The sequence below is a fragment of the Hippopotamus amphibius genome, chromosome 4 (assembly GCF_030028045.1).
Source record: "Hippopotamus amphibius kiboko isolate mHipAmp2 chromosome 4, mHipAmp2.hap2, whole genome shotgun sequence".
Taxonomy (NCBI): Eukaryota; Metazoa; Chordata; class Mammalia; order Artiodactyla; family Hippopotamidae; genus Hippopotamus; species Hippopotamus amphibius.
Window position 1 is genome coordinate 142,827,436 of NC_080189.1, and position 21,811 is coordinate 142,849,246.

Genomic DNA, 21,811 nt, shown 5'->3' on the forward strand with positions numbered 1-21,811 from the left:
TTAAAAAATATACCTCAAACATCATTCCATACCAGTGCATGTAGACTGACCTCATTCTTTTCAACAGCTACACAGTATCATAATTACCTCATTCTGTTTGATAAGTATTTAGATTAGATATTAACTTTACTACCGATGATGCAGACAATCAGCTTCTTTATCCATAAACCTCTATATTCATGTGCATTTTCTTAGAAGAAAAAGTGCCAGATATACCACATGTGCATTAAAAAACCCACCACCAAATTGTTCCCCAAACAAATATGTCAATATACACTCCCACCAATGGTGAATAAAAGTGTAATCAAACTCCTTATCTTCATATGTTGTACTCATTTTTTCCTGGTTTATATTCATTTTGCTAGAATCTTTAACATATAAAACTTTTACATTTTTATGTAATGTTGTCAAATGTTTTCCTTTATGGCTTATAAAGGTCTGGTCACCCCCATATTTTCTTTTAATATTTGAGTTTATTTTCTACATTCAATCATTAACCTATCTAGAAAGTATGTGTTAATGATGGAGTAATTTTTTAAAAAGGACACCTCACTGTCCTTGTATTTCTATGTCCATACCAGACTTCATAATTATTCCTTATGGTGGTTCCATAATTAATTACCTGTTTTTGGTATCTAGATGAAATATCTGAGAAGCCCACACTGCAAATATATTCACAGAGAACTGTCAAAAAATGACCAAAAATAAATTTAAATTCAAAATGATTTTTTAAGCTCTGTCAACTTAAAAACATGTAACCTCAAGTGTAAAGAATATTATTTAAATATTTCATATAGCTTACCAACTGATCTGTTATCCATTTTCCTTCCATAGCTTTTAACACTCTGGAGAAGAGACAAAGGAAATAAGCTCTTAATAATTTGGTGAAGCTCAAAAATGCAAAATCAACAATTTTTTAAAATAAGGTCTTAGAAACCGCTGGATATACCAAAGTGGGATGTAAGCCATTTAAAAATGTTTTCCAAATTCCCTGCTCTCTGCAATTTTTTTCTCACCTCCTTCCTTTTGCACTTTTAATACAGCCTTTCTATAAACATTCACAATAAACTTTCATTAACAGTCATAGCCTTTGTCCTCCAACCTAATCAATAATTTCCATCAGTCATAATTAATAATGATGGTTACAAGAGAATTCATGGTCCAAAATGCTGTTGTCAGTTCCCCCCAAAATGGCACAAGCCAGCTTAGGCAAATGTTTGTTCTATGGAATGAAGTGTTCTGTAGAAAAAATAAGTTTAAAAAATAAAAGTTTCAGTCAGAGAAATGACTGAGTTAAATAAATTCAAGCAAGTTTTTCTAATGCAGGGCATCTCTGAAGATTTAACCTGCTCATAAATGTGTTAATCAGGTCTGGGGTGTGTACGAGAATAGTGACTGGATCAGTTTGGGACAAAAGGTTCTACAGGACAATCCCCAAATCCAGAAGATGCGAGATTCATCGGGTTGTTTGTTAATACTCAGATATCTGGGCCTCCTCCCAGACCTACTGAATCAGAGTATCTCAGGATAGGAATCCAAGAATATACATTTTTAACCAGCACTGAAGTTAATGATGTAGTTGATCTGCAGACCACACTTTGTTAACCCTGAGATGGAAGAATAAAGATAAACAGAAGCAGTAATGTCCTACAAGAGCCACCACCACTAGTCTAACATGCCTTCTGTCCCAGACCCAGTTACCATACAAAGATTACCAGGGCCGGCAGCCTGGTCCATCCATGCAATCACTGCTGCTGTGACCCAGGCACCAGGTTTTATCCCAGTGTTTTCTAGAAACTTGATAATCTCTCCTATTTTGCTTCTCCCAGGTGCAATGCTCTTTGCACATTGAGATTTGTAACCTAAATTCAATAAATTAGCAACCCACATATATGCATACCACAGTACTGAATTAAACCATGTGGTGACTAGACAACCTTCACAGATTAAAAAGCAAAATGAAAACTCACTCTTTTTGAAATTCTTCTTGCTTGCTCTTAAGTTGGCTTAATCTTTCCTTCTTGTCTACAAACCTGTAAGAAAAAAATTCAATGTTTTATTTAAATGTTCATTTTTTTTCCTGTTGAATGAGATTATGAAAATTCCTGAGAGCCAATCATTTCTGCAGACTCACCCAGAAATGTCACTGTCCTGATATATCTTCGCAACAGGATGCACAGAGCCCCTTACCATTTGGTTATTTAAAACTAAGTTCAAACTCTCAGCTTTAAAACTCTTTCCTTAGTTTATAAGACATGTCTATAGGTTTTTTCACCCCTAGGTTAAATTGTCTTCCAAAACAGGTAAATCAAAGCACTAAAGTGAATTTGAATTCACAGAAACTGAGGCTTCCATTATGAAAATAACTGTAATTATTAAGCTTAATTTAACCCTGCTCTCATCTATAAATTGGTTCCTTATAATTCTTAAAGTACAATTTTTTTCCTACTATTTTTATTGCTAGTCATTACAGGCTAGCAAGTTACTTAATAAATAAGTTATCAAAAGAATATCACACTGCAGTTCATTTTTGCTGTTTGTCAGTATTCTACCCTTACCCTTATTTTCTTCCTGCTACCTTATTTGGGATTTAGTTTGCTTTTTTATCTTTTTTTTGCAGTTTAAGGTACAAACTTTGATCATCAGCTTTAAGCCTCTCCCTTTTTAATGTAACCATATAAAGTTATAAATCTCTCCCAAAGTACTGCTTAAGCTAAACCCTACAAGTTTTGATATCATATATTTTATCATTTAGTTTGAAATTTCAAATTTTCCATAAAATTTCCTCTTTGACCAATGAATTATTTAGAAGTGTATTGTTCAGTGTCCAGATATACAGGCTTTTAGGTAACTCACTGTTATTTTTCTACTTAAACTCTGATGTGATCCCAGAATATACCCTGAGAGATCTCAATCTTTTGATTTGAGACAGTATTATGGCTTTGCATACGGTATGCCTCACCTCGGTGACAGTTGCATGTGCACTTGAAAGAATGTGTATTCTATAGCTGCTGGGTACAGAGTTCTACATACGTCGACGAGCTGAAGGTGGCTGACAGTGATATTCAAGTCTTCTAGATCTGTGCTGTTCAATACAGTAGCCATCAGGCACATGTGGCTACTGAGTACCTAAAATGTGACTTGTTGCTTAATAAGAATTTGGGGTAAAAAAAAATGTTATGACTAACATCATGCAACTGATTTTGAGTTGAGCTAAAAGTGGCTCACTAACTACCTTCAAAGAAACAAAGGTAACGCCACATGCAACAATAACGTGGTATGGAGCCCAAGATTCGGCCTTGGCTAGCTCCTGAATCCCCAGCCCAAACGAAAACAATTCAGCAGAACCATAACAGCTCTGACAGTCTCTTCCTTAAAATAATCCAGACACACACGTCTCGCTAACATACTATTTCTATAGTCCCACATTTGAAACGTACCCAGATATCTACTTCTAAATAGAAGGGATAAAATGGTCTAATTATGACCCTACCATTTAATAACCAGTCACTGAAAATGTATAATGTATATTAAACAAGAAAGCAAATCAGACAATATTACATGTGACAGAATTATGTACTTATGTGACTAAATTAACAATTCAGGTTCTCAGCTGCACTACCCACATTTCAATAGCCACATACGCTGGGGGCCACCTTACTGAACTGCACAGATACGGACCATCACTGCACAAAGCTGTACTGGGGAGCCCTGCAGTGCTACCACCAGGAATGTGGTGACAACATGAAACAGTATTAGGAAAGCCACAAACCAACATGGGATGTAGACAAACTCATACATTCACCACTTAATTTATCAGGCATTTACTATGTGCCTGCAACTTATTACAAAGCATTTTACAGAATGTTAAGAAATCTAAGCATTCATTTTTCTGCAACCGGCTGTGTATTAGACATGCTGCTTGTTATGTGCTTCCATTTCCTTTATCAAAAATGACACAGGAATGTGGTATTTACTTCTACATCATATGGTGATTCATGCTCCAATAACCTGAAGGAGACGACAAACTCACAAGACGCATCAACCTGTGTAAACAAAGGACTGAAATGGAGGATAAAATCCTGCTTTTAGAGGCTATAAAGGTGCTCCTTTCAGATCTGTTGTAAAAATGCCACTTTGCACTAAAACAAATTGCGATGACCACACTGTCCAGCTTTATATCAAGCTGGTTAGTTCTCTTGGGTTTTCTTAAACAATAACAACAAGAAAACAACAAACTTAAAACATAAACATACAGATGACAGCAGGAATAACAAGCAGAAGGTAACAGTTCCTACTGTATTAAACACTTCATGAGTAATGTCACTCTTCACGGAGGAAATGAAAAATAGGTGGTGTGGACAAAGTGAAAGAGCAGATGGCATCAAGGACTGTGGCTGGTCAGCATGCCAACTGCTCCCCAGTGCCTCTTCCGTTCCCTGCATTCTCCATCCCAGGACTCACACAGAAGGCTTAGCAAAAAAAGAAGGAAGGGGGGAAAGGCATGTTTTACACACTGTCTTTCAAGCTGGGTTTATCACATAAAATGTTTTTTATCTTCTTCCACCTCAGAACATAAAGACCTATCTCACTCTTCAACAGGTACACAGAATTTCACTGAACAGACCTCCTTTAATTTATTTACAGAAACTCCTACTGATGAACACTGCCATCACTTTCAAATTTTCCCTATTATCAGTAACGTTAGAAACGAACATCCTGGGGCACAAATCTTTACAAGCTTTTAGGTTTCTCTATGAGAAATTCTCATAAATCAACTGCTGGGTCAAATATTCACATGCAAACTTCTGGCAGTTATCTTTAAAACGTCCTCTGAATCATTTCATATTATATTTACAAACCTACCAAACCTGTTTTCTTACTCTCTCAACACTGCACATTTTACTCTTTGCTAACCTGACTGGCTTCCCATTCCCTCCCCTCAAAGACGGTGCACAGTTCATTTATCTGCCTTTCTTCATTTCATTATTAGAAATGTTTAACACCATTTCCTATCTTATTGGCTACTTTTGTTATTCCCCTATGTCCTTTGTTCACTTTACTATAGTTTTTTAAAAGGGTTATTTATTAGGGAAATTAGCTATTTTCCTTTCATACATCTTGAAATTATTCTTTCTCACTGTGCTTAGTGACTACTTATGTTTCTGCTCTACAAATTTTCCAAAATTTTATGCAAATACGTTTATAAATTTTGTTGTTTAATGGCTCTACAGTTTTGCATTGTTTTCTGAAAAGAATCTGCCAGTGAACCTGTACTACGCATCAATGCTTTTATAGCACTATTTCTTTTTTTCAACTAAAAAAATTTTTAATAACTGATTTTAGTATTTATCTACCTGTCTGGCTGTGCCGGGTCTTAGCTGTGGCACGAGGGACTCTTTGTTGCATTATGTGGGATCTAATTCCCTGACCAGGGATTGAACCTGGGCCCCCAGCACTGGGAGCACAGTCTTAGCCACTGGATCACCAGGGAAGTCCCTACAACACTATTTCTTATATTTTCTTTCCCAATTGAAAAATGCCTTCTTTGCTATTTACCAAATTCCCCAGACTCATATTTGCTTTTTCCCCCTAAAAAAGTACTCCCTTAAGTTGACTTTAAACAGTGCCCTGTGATAGAGACTAATGAGAACGAGGAGCAGGTGGTCACACGGAGTCTGGGTGTGGCACACAAGCCAGCTCAAGCTTCGGAGGGAGCTCTCCGGCAGCCATGCCTGCCTGGGCTGCCCCTTGAGGGCGGGTTAGAGGCGGCCCTGCTGAGGGAAGGAAGGCATCCTAGGCAGAGGAAACGCTGCTGTTTCCTAAGGCAAGGAGTTAACCTGTCCTGCCCCAGAGAACCTCAACACACCAGTGGGACAGCAGGGCCAGGAGTGTGCTGCTGCTGAGGACCAGGTAAGAGTGTGACCCTTGTCACTCCATGCTGTCCCATGGCCTCAGATCGTCCTGGGCAACTGAGTGACCTGGTCACAGGTGGGACTGATCACCTAAGCCTGTCCCACGTGACCAGAAAAGCAGCACCCGGGCATGCACTCTATCAGGGATCCTACTATTAACTCTGTGCTAGATGATCATTAACGTTATCATAAAACCTACAACTTACTGAGCACTTACTCAGTGCCTTTCAAAAAAATAACTCTAATCTCTCCATCTGCCTGCCCAGTCCTTTCCCTCTTCCTTTGTGCCTAGGGTAATGGCAACAGAAAAGTCCAAGAAACACTACTAACATATTTTAAGAAAGGCAAAACAAACAAAAACCACAAAACTTTCAAATATGCAATTGAGGGCCTTAAAAATTAGTAAACCCTTTGAACCAGTTATGCAGTTCAAGGAAAAGATCAGAGATGAGGAAGATGATTTATGTTTGAAGGTGCCAACTGTGAAACCAGTCATAAGAGCAAAAATTGGAAACAACTTTAATGTCCAAAAGGAGAATGATTATCAAATGACACCATATTGCCATGAAGGACATTAAAATATTTTTGTAGACAAAGACATGAGTATGTGTTTATGAGATGTTGGGTTAAAGAAAACGAAAAAGCAGAGCATCAAACTATATACACATGACATGACTCCAAATGAAAAAAATATATTTACGAGCACACACATACACAGAAACAAGGCTGGAAGGAAATACAACAAAACACTAACAGGTGTGAGAATATGGGCAAAATCTGCTTCCTTCTTTAGGTATTATTGTGCTTTACAAGTTTTCTACAATAATTATATATACTTTTATAATCAGAAAAAAAGATAGTATTCAATCAATTAAAACTTCTCAAGCTCCCCCTTTGAGGGCCAAATCCACTATAAAGACATATACACAATCCCGTAAAAGTATCTAAAATCCTTAGGTCTCTTGACACCAATTATATTCCTTAGGTTCCTTAAATCTAAAAGGGGAAAACGAGCACTAACAGTTTTTAGGTCAGTGGTGGGAAATTTTCCCCAGCTCTCCTTTGGATACAGGTTTGGTGACAAGTTAATGATGATTCTGGCTCTAGAAATAAGTCAACGAGGCTTCTTGTGTAAGAGAGAGCACAGATGCACCTGGAGAAGAGCGTAGCGATCACCCTTATTTAAGCAGAAATGGTTAAGAACTGGCATATTTCTTGAACTAGGATACTAACAGCAAGAATTACTAGCCATCAAATTTTCCTCCCTTAAATTCCTTAGGCATTCAAGGGTATAATGTTTACGGACAAATGCGATATGAAAAAACACAGTCTTTATCATATCAGAATGGTTCTTCTATCTTATGTTAGAATATTTAGGTATGAAAAAATACAGAGCTGACCCTTGAACAATGCAGATTTCAACTGTGTGGGGCCACCTATATGCAGATATTTTTCAACAGTAAATACTAGAGTACTATGTGGTCCTAAAAATTTGGTTGAATCTGTGGATACCGATGGGTGACTATAAATTATGGGTGAATTAACCCGTCGTTCAAGGGTTAACTGTAATAAACACATACTCCACTGGCAGGAATGAAGATTAAATCATTAGTAGAAAGTAGAAACAGAGCATTGTTTAGTTTCCTCACTTGTAAATGAGAATAACGATTATTCTACTTGGTTACAGGGATTAAATAAGATAAATGTGAGAGCATCAGGTATAGGCACTAAGCACATTAATACAGGCTAGTTTCCCTTTCCTTCATTGCAATGAGTGATTTTGCACTTAATCTCACTAATGTATTAAACTGAGTACATACATATATACATATATATATGTATATATGTATTTCAGATCTGGAGGTAAATTCAAGAATTAGTATAGCCCAGCAATAAGTAAGGCACAACTACTCTGTCATTTTAAAAACAGATTAATAACTCATGGTTTTGTGGCTGGGAACAAATGAGATAAATGTGAAAATCCTCTTATAAATTCTAAAAGGTACACATAATGGTAAGAGTAGCCAGTGATACTGATTGAAAACAAAAGTTATATTTTCTTAGCAGATCCACATGTATTGGTGTAAACACAATGAATAAGCTGCATGCCATGGGAGTTGTGACCCCTCCTGAAAGACATAACCAAACAGCAGTCAGGTTGATGAACTCTTCTTTAAAATCAGGGAGTCCAGCTACCTATGAGTGCTTTTATTCTGCTGAGTGGGGTATACAAATGTGGGTTGAGGACCAAACTCTCATGACAAAAGGTTTTTGGTTTTTTTTAAATAAATTTATTTATTTTTTTAATTTATATATTGGCTGAGTTGGGTCTTCGTTGCTGCACACAGGCTTTCTCTAGTTGCTGCGAGTGGGGGCTACTCTTCATTGTGGTGCACAGGCTCCTCATTGCAGTGGCTTCTCTTGTTGTGGAGCACAGGCCCTAGGTGCGTGGGCTTCAGTAGTTGCGGCACATGGGCTCAACAGTTGTGGCTCATGGGCTCTAGAGCACAGGCTTAATAGCTGTGGCACACGGGCTTAGTTGCTCCGTGGCATGTGGAATCTTCCCAGAGCAGGGCTCGAAACCATGTCCCCTGCATTGGCAGGCAGATTCTTTACCACTGTGCCACCTAGGAAGTCCTGACAATAGGTTTTTATAAGCCACAGTGACTGACAACCAAAAAGATACTGGAAGGGAGAACAGAAATGTCTAAATGGTAGTTTTTTGGATGTTGGCTGTGTCTTCCCCTTGAAACCTTTAGTAATATCTAAATTTCCTGCTCGTCCTTTACTCCGCCTCTCAATGTGTTTAGCACTCATATTTCTGTTTCTTGGTAAAAGTGTAGTCATATATTCTTAAAGCTCATCAGTGAAGGTAGTGCTGCCTTATTCCTAATGCAGGGTACATATAAAAGCAACACTGGGACATCCCTGGTGGTCTGGTGGGTAAGACTCCACGGTCCCAATGCAGGGGGCATGTGTTTGATCCTTGGTTGGGGAACTAGATCCCACATGCTGCAGCTAAGAGTTCGCATGCTGTGGGAAGACATTCGGGAACCTTTCTGAAACCTTGAAAATGTTGAAGTATGTGGGCCGAGCGATGGGATTCAGAATGTCCTGCTTGAGCAGTGGAGGAGCTGAGGGTGCGGGGCATGGAGACTAATATCACCCTGTTTGGCCCTGGAGGATGACTGGTTAGCCAGAGACGGGTAAGATTCCTCAAGGGAGGAACAACCTAAGACAGGCACAGTCGCAGAGGGGCCAACACGGGTGGGGCACAGACCCCCAATATCTGAGAGAGGTCTCCTGCCCCCAGGGCTGTTTTGCTCTCCAGGCCCAGCTCAAATCCACACCTGCTCAACTCGGACCCAGGAAGTAAACAAAGATAATTGCCTCAGTCATGTGAGGCCTTTGATTGTTTATGGGTGTAACCTGAGAATGTTAGCCCACCAACTCAATAAAAGCAACCTGGGATGAGTCAGCAGGGCTCTTGATCTGAGAGGTCTTGAGCCCCCCCCCCCCCCTTTTCTCTTCAGTCTGTGTCTGTGTCTTCTTCAAGCTTGTGGCACCCGTCACTCACCTTGAGTCGCCGAGCTGGTCTTGGCAGCATGCCACAACTAAAAAGATTCCACATGCCGCAACTAAATATGCCGCAACAAAGATCCCATGTGCAGCAACTAAGACTTGGCTCAGCCAAAAAAAAAAAAAAGGCAATACTATCCAAATACTCACAAAATGTGCTTTTCTTTCTGATCCACACTTTAAAACAACTGGTTCCTAAACCAGCAGGCAGATGTCCCTCGGTATCCTCAGATTCTGCTCCCTGTCTCATTCCCACACTATCATAAACTGGTAAGCAATTTCTTCCAGTTTTGAGTGGAAAGATTACTTCAACTCATCAGTAATCTACTGGGTAACAGTATTATTGCTGGTGTCAGATAAATACATAATCCAGAAAATTATGCTCCTGTTAATAGACCTATAATTTTAAAACGTTCTCCAGTACAAGATCCAAAGGAGATTGTGTTGAGAGTACTGCTTAAAATCATTCCTTGTCATCTCTTAAGGAAGCACCCACATCAAAAGGCAGATGAAAAAGCAGAGCAGAAAGGGGGCACTGTTTCAGGACTGAGGCCAAGGTGGGAGAGGAGGAAAGGACAGTGCTGGGAGGGTACCAAGGTTATAAGGAGGTGTTCCCACTGAACAGTAACAAAAAAAGGAGTGCCTTCAGGTATTTTTAAATCTAACTGCCAAACTCACGCTGTCCACAAAATTATGTAAAGATGCATGTTCCCCTCTTAGGGGTCAAAAGAACTAATTATTGGGAGACAGATTTGTTCTTTAATATCTAATTTTCCTTGAATTGCTAAACCATTAAAAACTATACACTCAGCTAGTCTATTAATGAAACCTGAAAAAAATACATCCACATTTACAAGAACTTTGATATGCACATCCCATTCAAGATCCTTATGCACAGCTAATTTGGCTAACGTACTGAAAAGAATCAAAAGTTACACAAGCATATTTAAATCATGCTGTAAGCTTCCATATTTTATTTCCAAGTGGTTTCACAGTTAGTGAGAAGCTTTTCATATGGTAAAAAGAAAAAAAAAAGTCTGAAGGCAAAATTTTTCATAAATACTGAAGGCAACAGACTATCTCACAATAAGCTCAAGAAACTTAAGGCTTATTAGTAGTCAGTATAAATCCTTGAGAGCAGAGACCTGTCTTTTTCCTCTGTAACTGCCAGAATATTTTATGCAGATAACTGTACCCAATGAGAACTCAATAAAACTAATTTGGCCATTAGGACAGTGGTCCTGGGTCTCAAGAGATTCTCAAATTCTACTAGATGCTGGACATTGTTCAGGGGAACGAAGGAAAATAAGCAAATTCCTCTTCCTTGGGAATACACGGTTCAGAACAGGGAAGGGTGGAAAGTGAAGTGAAGCTGGCTGTTATCCCTGAATCTTAAAATTTCTTTTTCATTTCTAACTTTTTTTTTTTTCATTTCTAACTTTTGAATGGTTTTGGTATTTTTCACTTTTCTGCTTGGTCATAAAAAAGAAGCCCGCTATAACACATCCCTCTTCTGAAAATAATTTGTACTTCAGTTTCTAAAGTTGCTTGTCTTTACCATTCCTTCAACAATCTGCCTGCTGAATGCTACCCACTGCTGATGCACTAAGCGCTGGGGATCTGACTGAACAAAACCAGAATTCATGCCTACGTGGAGCTACATTCTGGATGCAGTCACTTTCCTCAAAAAAGTAACACCACTTACCATGCTCAGTAACATGAAAGAATTGAGTATTGTGACAGAAATGGGGGGAGAGATGGAAGTGAGGACCTACCTAAGTGACGGTCACGGACAGTCTTGCTGAGGAAGTGACATTTAAGCTGAGACACGAAAGGTAAGGTGACAATCAGGAGGAAAAGTGTTCCAAGCAGAGGGAATAGCCCAGGGGTGAAAACATTTCATGTGTTTGAGGATGTGAGAGAAGGCCCAACTACCGAGCTGTGAACATGAGGGTGCATGGCAAGCGTTTATTTTTTGAGTGCTTAATACATGCTAGATATCACGCTAAGTACTTCAGTGCATGCTCTTATGTAATCACTACTAGAAACCTATGAAGTTAGACATTCCACCATTTTCAAAATGAAATAAGCACAGGAGAGATTAAGAAACTTCAAGATCATGTAACAAGAGCTGATTCACTTGTTATCACAATTCAATGCAGCTTGAATCCAAAGATCACATTTTAAACTCAACCTTACAGCCAAAGTTAGAAGGTAGGCAGCAGTCAAATCACATGGTGCTTACTATGCCATAGTAAGGAGCTTGAATTTTATTCTAAATAAAGTGGAAAGCCACTGGAAGGTTTAAGCATAACAGTGACATTATCTCATTTACATTTCTACTGTCACTATTGTGTGAAGGCCAGAGGGAGGTTAGGGAGGAGTTGTACGTGTAAAAGAAAGGAAACTAATAAGTAGCCAGGAGAGAAATGACAGTGGTCTGGTCTAGAAGTAGACAGATTCAAGATCCACTCTGGAGCAGATCAAATTAGACTTGTGAATGATGTGGATACATGGAATGAGAAAAAAGGAAAAAGTTAGGACAACTCCCAGGTTTCTGGCTTTAGTAACAAACGGGTCATGATGTATAATAATGAAGTGGTTCAGAATCAAACTAAGTTTGGGAAGGAAGAGTAGATTGATCCAATCATTCAACAAATCTTTATTAAGCTTTTACTATGTGAGGATATGGCAGAGTACAAAACTGTCTTGTTCTCACAGAACTTACATCATTGGAGTGGGGGGCAGTTAGACAAATTAATATGTAAACCATAAGATGCTGATAAGTACTATGGAAAACAATAAAGCAGGTAAAGTGGGAAAGGAAGTTACTATTTTAATTGAATGTTCAGAAGAAAGAGTTCCTCTAATGTATGAGCAGAGGCCTAAAGGAATCAAAGGAAGCAGCCCTGAAGACTTCTAGAAGAAAAGAGTTCCTGGCAGTCTGAGTAAGACCGCAACAGTCCTGAAGCAGGAGTGTTCTGGGTATGTTTGTGGACTGGCAAGCAGGCCAGGATGGTACTGCAGAGTAGGTAAGGGAAAAGCAATAGCAGATCAAGGGAGGAACAGACAAGACAGAATTCTGGATAAGGACTCTGGCTTTTTGTTTTACTTTAGGTAAAACACGAAACCCCTGGAAGATGTGAACAGAGGAATGGAGGAGTGGTGTTACTCTGGCTGCAGTATGGGAATTACACTACAAAGGAGAAAGGGTGGAAACAGAGACTCAAGAGGCAATAATCCTCTGGTGGACCAGACCAGGAGGTAGTGAAAGGGCTGGATTTAGGATGGGTTTTGAAGGGCGGATAGGATTTGTTGATAGGATTATATATGGTGGCATTAAGAGAGGAGTCAAAGAAAACTGGAAGGTTTTTTTGGCCTGGGCCAAAGAATGAGGTTACCATTTACGGGGCTGGAATGAGCACAAGAGGAACAGATTATGATGGATAATCATGAATTCAGTTTGCCATATTTAGATGGCGAATCTTATTACAAATTTAAATACAGACAGAGTGTCCAGCTCTCTTCTTGATTTCACAAGGGCCTGGGTTGGAGACACAAGGTCTGGCAGTCTTCAGCACATAGAAGATATTTAAATTATGGAAATGGATCTAGGAAAAAGTATATAGAGAAGAGGGTCCAGAACTGAACCCTTGATAATCTCCATCAGTTAGCCATTTCCATCTCATACCCAGTATTCTTATAATAAAACAACTGTTTTAATTTTTAAAGCTATTACTTATTACATCCGCAGTTTCTAAAGTCATCTAGTACATCAATGAGACAAAGTGATGAACGAGAAGACTGTATCACATACATCTCCTCAGAGGAAAAAGAGATGAACTCCGTTCATGATGAAAGGACTATCAGGAACTCAGAAAACACTTCCAAATACAGACGTTATATAATCCAGTGGTTAAGTGCATGACATATGGGTTCAGGCTGCCTGCAATTTAATTCTAGTCCCTACATTTATTATTTGTACTGTGCAGTTTCCTTAGCAGTAAGTCAGGTATAATAACTTATTGGGTGGTTGTAAATGAATACCCGAAATTTTGCACTAAAAAAATTAGCTGGCTTATACTATCTTTGACACTGTTACTGAAACTAAAGTTGAGAGTGAGAGCCCTTGCAGCTAATCACACTAATTTTTCAATTATCTTAACCAAGCACTTGTTTAAACTTCAAAACCAGGCCAAAACGTGTTCTTAAATTCAATTCTCTTAACAAGGGGCTTGCAGCTCTCAGTCTGGGTTTTAAAACAAAGCCAAAACACATCCGCAAACTCCTCAGCATCCAAAACAATCTTTGGAAAAGGGAGGAACTAGCTTGCCTAGTTTACAGCTTAGAATAAGCATGTCTGATAACAAGATCCATCTGTGACACAGGCTACCAGGGCCCGAATCCCTCTTAACCAGTTATTTGATTCCCTTCGGTTCTCTCCTCTAGAAAATGAACGTGCTTTCGAAAATAAAGGTTAAACCAAGCTTTTGAATGGGAGTGTAACAAAGTGCTGAGAATCCAACCCTATGGCAGTAACAGGAGAAGACCTCTCCGCAGCCACCACCTATGCCTTTTCCCTAACACCCAGAAGCACCGTGAAGTCAGACTTCTCTCCAGCGGGTGAGGGGGAAACGGCGACCTTCCCTCTTCTGGCCTCCGTCCCCGACCCTTTCCCCCTGGGAGCAAAGCGCCGGCGCAAAGCAGCTATCCTCCCTACCTCCCCCGCGTCTCTTTCGGGGCCCACAGTCGGGCCCCAGGCTCCAGTCTCTGAGCGGGTGGAGACACCGGGGTTAGAAACAATAGGGCCGTGGCGGCTGCCGTACCTTTCACGGTCGCGGCCGTCGAAGTAGACGAAATCGCCGCTCTGGACGCACTTGGCGCAGGTCAGCCGCCGGCGGGTGGTGTTGCATAGTGGGCACCGCTCGACCGCCACGTACAGGCCCTCTGCGTCGTCCACGGAGTCTACCAGGTCCCGGGCGAGCGGCTGGGGCCCGCAGCCAGGAGCCTCCGGCGCCCGGGCTCCCTTCCCACTGGGAGACGCCATGATGGCCTGAGAGCGGAGCCAGTCACGTGGGATTTTGTTTTCGACCAAGTGCATCCTGGGTGGGGAGGAGGGGCCGGGGGAGGGGCCGGGGGAGGCGCCGCGAGGGCGCGGGAGTGTCGCGAGCTTCTCGCCCGGGCTCGCCGGGCTTCGCTGGGCCCTCGGCCGCCGAGGGCTGGAGGCGTCGTCGCTTTTTCTGACTGCTCCAGGGCGGCCGGTGCCGAAGCAGGAATTCCGTTAGAGGGGCGAGTCAGCCCAACAGAATGTCATCAGCAGCTCGATCACGCCCAGGCTACAAGTTAACCACCCAACTTGTGCAAGAAATAGCGATACGATGCCCTGAGGATTCTGGGAAAACACTGGGAACACAATAAGGGAATTTCTGTCATTCGCTGTGGATGCTTTGCAATTTGCCTAAAATTACCGCAGAGTTGCGCGAGGGAACTGGGTCTTGGAGCGAGGCTGAATTTTGGCTCACCCACCTTCTTAATAGCTGTGTGATTTGGGGCAGATTCCTCAGCTTTCTATGCCCGTGTTCTTAACTGTTAAATGGAGAGAATTTCAGGACCCACCTAACGTCGTGAGGATTAATATGTAAATCCGTTTAACAGTAACCTAAGTGCTTTACCAATAATAGCTAAGCAGTGGAAACTGTACCGAACGCGTAAATCAAAGTTTTATCTTTCTGAAAAATAAAATTTAATGTCCAGCATTCCGCCCCTACTCGGGGCCATATGATAAGAAAGAAATTGGACTAGGTAGACTTTAACATGGTTAGGAGTACTCCAAATTTCTTTTTCTGGGGATAAATAGGGTGGGTCGGAGGATTATATCTGAGTACTTAGTGTTTGAATATGCCTGTAAACTACAGAAGGAAAAAAGTTGGGCTCATAGGTCAAATGACCTAGACCACCGATTCTCAAGGATGATTTTAGCAGGCTGTAAAATTGATGACTTCCCTAAACTCTCTCTCCAGATAGGGCTTCTCTCCCAAGTTCCATACCCCCAAATTCGTAACTGCCTACACTAGGCTTAAAGTAATGTGCAGTGAACACCACAAACTCAGCAGTTACTGAAATTAAAATTGAACTCTAGGGAATTCCCTAATGGTCCAGTGGGTAGGGCCCGAGCTCTCACTGCTGAGGGTGGGGGTTCGATCCCTGGCCAGGGAACCGAAATCCCACAAGCCACCTGCTGGGGCAAAAACAAAACAAAAACCTGAACTCTCCCGCCCCACAAATGTTTCCTCATCTTAGTGAAAGACATCACTGCCCACATGGGAATGGTGTCCATGACTCCCTGTTAGCCCATCCCTGGCTGCTAATCTCCACCTCGCCATCAAATGCAGATGATTTCACAACCTAATTAGGTCTTGAAGCTGAGCTCTTTGCTCCAGCCTCTTAGTCTTATCTGGTCTATTTTAATACAATTACATAGGATTTTAGAAGTACAAAAAAAAGCACAAAATCCCTAAACTGTTTTCAAAATAGACCTTATACTAAACCTGAATGGTTCTTGAAAGTTTAAGATTTATTTTTAAGGGAGAGAAATAATTTTCTCTGACCATTTCAAACAAAAGGATGTTTATTTAAATTTTTGTAAGTTTTCAGACTTTAATGTTTTATTTGCATTCTGACAGGATCCTTCACAGGCCTAATGGCCAGGATCATCTACTCAATATTTTTAAAAAGCAAAAAATAGACAATTTTCTATCCTGTTTTATGCAGTTATTTGAAATTTCTATATATTGCTACATATTTTTAGATAACACATTAGTACATCTTTAACAAGAGCAAAGCATTAAATTTTAATGTTACAGTCATTTTAGCAAGGCCCTAAATCTTTCAAATTCTGAAATAAGTTTACTTTTTCCATTTCAAAAATAACATACAAGAGTCATTTTGAAAAAAAGTTTCTTCATTTCTTAGGCATGGTTACTCATACAGAATCACACTTTAATAACTAAAATCAAAATGTGCATAGAACGTCTACAATCCAGCTCTTTCTGTGCAGGGCTTATGCACATATTCAAACCAATATACTGTGAAATGCTGAACGATATACTCAGGTTTTTTTAAAACCCTTTAGAATTGGATAGATGTTTTCAAATGCTTCATAGATATCAGAACGTTCTTTGGCACCTATAAAGAAATCCAAGTTTACACAATCTTTAATAGAAAAATACTAAAATTTTCTTAAGATTAAAATTTCATTGTCATCTCCAATTACTTTTAATACAATGACATCTCTTTAGGTGTACCTGAGAAGTGACATTTATTCCTGGTAAAGACAAAAGAATTTGGTGACTATAGCCACGTTCCCATAGACACATACCCCTGAGCAGAGTTTTCCAGTACTTCTGCTATGCGGGCATATCAGTATGTCTTTAGCCTCCTAGGACACAGTATGAAATATGGCCTGTTCTCTCTCAGTGTGTCATGAACGTGACCACAGAACATGACCTTCATCAGCACTTGTGGGCACTTAGCTACCAGCAAAAGGAACTTCCTTTGATCTACTCATGTCTAGTTAACATGCTGATTCCCTAACACTGACTAACAGAGTAAGACAAGCTCTTCTAAAGTTTTAAATTTCAGTATAGGGGAAGGGGTCATTAGAGGGGAAAACTGTACCACTGTAACCCTTAAACTTAAGTTTCAAGAGCTCTTTAAATGTAACTGCTCTAGGAGTTAAAATGTATAAAAACATGAATTAGACACAGTCTCCACCCCTGAGAGAGATTATCAGTCAGCCCTAGGCATCTCTCTCACCACCACCAACCACAACCAAGTACCTTCCACTTTCAAAGCTATGCAGGCACATTGTGCTAAGGATTAGTTAAGGACTGGTGGTACTTATGTTTATGTGGAACTGTCAGCTAGTCAGGAAGCTATTTTCTGATATTGGGCAGGAGGCAAGGAGATTAATGAAAAGAATATAAAAACTGTTAGCACAAAGAAAAATAGAAAGTAGTTGATAAAGACTTGTTCTTGAGAACTATAAACTTAACGAGGAGGAAGGCTCAGTAAGAGAGAAGAAATAACCTGTGAGAAGTGGTTTTCTGGTTTAAGGATGGGACTAATGAGAGGGAATTACCAAAAGGAGAATCACCAGATTTGAGAAGCAGGTAGAAATCAGGATTCAGAACCTAGGATGAAACAGCAAGTGTTGGTAAAGAGACTGAGAAATTGGAACCCTCATATATTGCTGGTGGGAACGTAAAATGGTTCAGCTACTGGGCTTCCTAGGTGGCGCAATGGTTAAGAATCTGCCTGCCAATGCAGGGGACACGGGTTCGATCCCTGCTCCAGGAAGATCCCACATGCCACGGAGCAACTAAGCCCGTGTGCCACAACTGTTGAGCCCATGTGCAACTACCGAAGCCCACATGCCTAGAGCCCGTACTCTGCAACAAAAGAAGCCACGGCAATGAGGAGCCTGTGCACCACAACGAAGAGGAGCCCCCACTCACCGCAACTAAAAGAAAGCCCGTGCACAGCAAAAAAGACCCAACACAGCCAAAAAAAAAAAAAAAGGTTCGGCTACTATGAAGAAGAGTTTGGCCATTCCTCAAAACTGTTAAAATAAGAATTACCATGTGACCCAGCAATTTCACTCCTGGGAACCTGGGTATATGCCCCCCCGTATTGAAAACAAGTACTCAAACACATGTAGATGCATGCTCATTGCCACACTATTCATAACAGCCCCAAAGTGGAAACAACCCGTGTCTACTAACAGATGAATGTATAAACAAATTGTGATATATACATACAAAGGAACATTCTCCTGCCATAAAAAGGAAGGAAGCTCTGATACATACTACAGTGTGGATGAACCTCAAAACATTAAACATTATGCTAAGTGAAAAAAGCCAGACAGGAAAGGCCACATATTGTATGATTCCATTTATATGAAATCTCCAGAGTAGATACACTCACAGAGACAGAATGGAGATTGGTGGTTGCCAGGAGCTAGGGTGAGGGAGGAACGGGGAAAAACTGCCTAATGGTACGGGACTGTTATTTTGGAGTAATGGAAATGTTTTGGTACTAGAGGTGGTGGTTGCACAGCATTTTGAACGAACTAAATGCCTCTCAATTATTCATTTTAAAATGGGTAAATGTGTGCTATTTGAATTTCACCTCAATAAATTTAAAAAATTAAGAATCGAAAATGAAGTACATATAAGCTTAAAATGGGGGAGAGGGGAAGTAGGTAAGGGCAAAAAGTTACGTATTCATTACCAAAGAGACTCTATGAGTCTCCACCCTCAAAGATGTGGGGTAGGGAGGAGGGTGAACTATTGACATGGTTAGCAGAAACTCTGTGCCTTTGAGGTAGGAAAAATCCCTTAAGTCTCTGCAAATTTTAATTATAGCAATAAAATTTTAGTTTCTAAAGAGATTGGTTTTGTAGAAACCAGACAGTGAGTTGGGGAAGCAGTAAGTAAAACACCACTATGAAACGACTCTCTGCCTCTCGTCTGATGGACTTTTTCAGCTTCTGGATACATGTGAACAGAACAGCCTTAATTGGGAGAGAGTGAATTGTAGTAGGTACAGCAAACACACACACATTCACCCAATGACCCCCTCCCCTAAACTAAGGTCCTTTTTATGTTTAACTGAGTAACAGAGTATCTAGGGCCAGCATTTTGGGTAACCATGTACTTCATTTTTTTCATAACACTTAAAAAAAATCATACTCAAGAGGACTACATTCAAGCCCCAAAGAGTATAGTGTTCTGACATCCCCTAGAGAGTAGAAAATACCCATCACCAAAGAGGGAACGGACATTGAGAGTGATCATTATTTTATATCATAGTAAAACAACTTTAGACACAAAAGGGCTTTTGAGCAACGATCTAGTACAATTTTTTAATTTCCTTTGTGAGAAAAAGCCCAAGAAGTTGAAGTTCCCCTGAATCATGAGTATCAGCTATGAGGGAAGACCTCATGTATCCAGTGTTCCTTCCTTTACACCAAAAGTTATCAAAAAAACATTGCCAAGAATTATAAATCCCAATGAGGGGATTTAGTCAATGGAGTGAAGTATTTCCTCACTGAAATACTGGGATAAAAATTTTGAGGAAATCTAAATTGGCCCTGTAGTCCTATTAATAATCAGTCTATAATCAAACATCTCAATTTGTAGCACTAAGACTCCGATTAGATGACTCTTGTATTTTAAGCAAAACCTACCAGTCCTTTCCTTCAAGTAATGATGACCACCACTTTGTGGGATAAACACCATTCCTAACTGTGGCAAATGAGTTAGAAATTCTGGGGCTGGTGCACTGGAGAAAGGACTGGCTGGAGGTTAAACCATAATTTCAATGGGCTCAGATGCAAGCTCTCACACTAACTAGGTTTGAAATCACAGGCAGATTGTTTAACTTCTGAGTCTCTATTTCCTCACCCATAAATAAGGACAACAGCCTTCTCACAGGGTTACTATAAGGTTCACATGAGTAAGTTTTTGCAAAAAGTCCTTAGCAAGCCATAACATTTAACAAGATCTAAGCCATTTCTATTGTCCTAGAAGACTGTACTTGAGGATTCGGGATGCTGGGATGGCTGGTCCACATACACACGGCTTATCATTTGGTTCTGTGAGAACCAGTATCACATAATGTGTTTGTCTCCTTCACCAGGGCTGGATTTTTGCCAGATGAGGAGTGTGTTATACTTGCTTTTGCATCCTCAGAACCTCAAACAGTATATGTACCTGGTAGGCACCCAAAGTTTATTAAATATCTATCATCTGTCAATAAGATTTGTAAGCACATCCCTACCCCTTGGCCAGCCCAAGTATCACTTTCCAATACTACTTGGATTTTCTGATTCTATTTATACCAAGTCACAACTACCCATCTTATTTTTCCAAGTGATACCATATGTGTGTGCACATAAGTGAAAATCTTACAAACTGAAAAAAACGAAAAACAGCATTTAATCACTCAAAGGTATACATTTTACAGTATATACTAAATCGTTATTAGTGGTGGATTCCCAGTCATGATTAACAGGGATACCCTGTTCCCTCTCTGGCCCACTCACTATGAAGTCTTGCCATTTTTATGCTGCCCTCTGACCTACTCATTTCCAAGAACCACTGACATCTAGCTGACTGAGAGTGACCCTCGGTAACAAAGACCCAGCTTCTTCGTCCTTTATGCTGGAAGGAAATAAGTACATGAAGCATTTTTCTAAAGCCTCTTTAAACTTCATACTCCTGTCATCTGGGCAAGGCAAGAGAGCAAAATTTCATCTGTTTCAATGCTAGGGAAGAAACAAGAAGCGTGGGAGGTAATAACTGCTAACCTTTATACCATGTTTACCATATGCCAGGCCTTGTTTTTCTGCCTCCTCATAACACTTAGCAGAGAGTTTCTTTGGGCACCTGTCTTTTACAGATGTGGAAATCAAGATGGAGAACAAACTCACCCAAGGTCAACACAGCCAATAAATGGTAAAGGCTGGATTCAAACTAGACGCCTGGCTTCCAGAGCTCAGATTCTCAGCCACCATATCTGCTGGCTCTCACCACTAAGACAATATCATTCCTTAGCTGACAAGGAGGATTAGGAGGAAGGTGCCCAAAAGACCACACAGGTGTTTTCACAGACATCTAAAGAGCTGGGGGCCAGGGTGAGCACGTGAAGATGGAGGGCTCTGAAGCCAGGCATGTGTGGCACGTACAGTTGTTTAATGTCATTAAGGTTTCTTGACTTCTCTGTTGTCCTCATTTTACAGGTGAGGAGACCGAGATATTAAGTACAACCTCACAGAGTTACCTAGAACCCACATAAAAGCCCTTACTTATAGTGCCTGGCACATAAGTGCCCAGCATATCTCAACTCTATTACATCTCATCTTAGAAGTGAAAGTTGACATATCTGCTGTTCATTGTCTATTGTTCCAGCAGATCTTAGCTATACTATTCATTTTACCATGGTCTCAGAAAAAGCATGGATCCCGCATGTCACATTAGCTATAGAAAAGCAGCCTGGGACTTCCCTGGTGGTCCAGTGGGTAAGATTCCGCACTCCCAATGCAAGGGGGCCCAGGTCTGATCCCTGGTCAGGGAACTAGATTGCACATGTATGCTGCAACTTAAAAAAAAGAAAGATCTCGCATGCTGCAACCAAAAAACATGCTGCAACGAAGACACGATGTGCCACAACTAAGACCTGGCACAGCCTAAATAAATAAACATTTTTAAAAAGAAAAGAAAAGAAAAGCAGCACGGACCTGGAAAAGCAGCGTT

General features: G+C 40.4%; 2 protein-coding genes across 22 annotated transcripts in view; both read right to left on the bottom strand.

Moving 5' to 3' along the window:
- The window catches only part of ATG14 (autophagy related 14), a 37,254-nt gene extending 22,658 nt beyond the window's left edge, over positions 1 to 14,596 (bottom strand). The window contains exons 1-4 of one of the 3 annotated variants that reach the window (XM_057733907.1): positions 14,321 to 14,456; positions 4,299 to 4,472; positions 1,971 to 2,033; positions 803 to 845 (exon numbers count right to left, since the gene is read on the bottom strand). In XM_057733907.1, the coding sequence (XP_057589890.1) occupies positions 803 to 845; positions 1,971 to 2,033; positions 4,299 to 4,315 (123 nt within the window). In that variant the 5' untranslated portion in view covers positions 4,316 to 4,472; positions 14,321 to 14,456. Of the gene's footprint in view, positions 1 to 802; positions 846 to 1,970; positions 2,034 to 2,962; positions 3,888 to 4,298; positions 4,473 to 14,320 lie in introns of those variants that run through there. The other 2 variants (XM_057733905.1, XM_057733906.1) reach the window with 2 other exon arrangements.
- A 172-nt stretch (positions 14,597 to 14,768) lies between these two features.
- TBPL2 (TATA-box binding protein like 2) overlaps positions 14,769 to 21,811 on the bottom strand; it is a 53,919-nt gene continuing 46,876 nt past the window's right edge. For 12 of the 19 annotated variants that reach the window (XR_009053414.1, XR_009053421.1, XR_009053413.1 and 9 more), the window contains one exon: positions 16,636 to 16,679. Coding sequence is in view for 5 of the 19 variants with exons in the window: in XM_057733914.1 (XP_057589897.1) it covers positions 14,776 to 14,897 (122 nt within the window). In the remaining 14 variants the exon portion in view is untranslated. Of the gene's footprint in view, positions 14,898 to 16,126; positions 16,680 to 21,811 lie in introns of those variants that run through there. The other 7 variants (XM_057733913.1, XM_057733915.1, XM_057733910.1 and 4 more) reach the window with 3 other exon arrangements.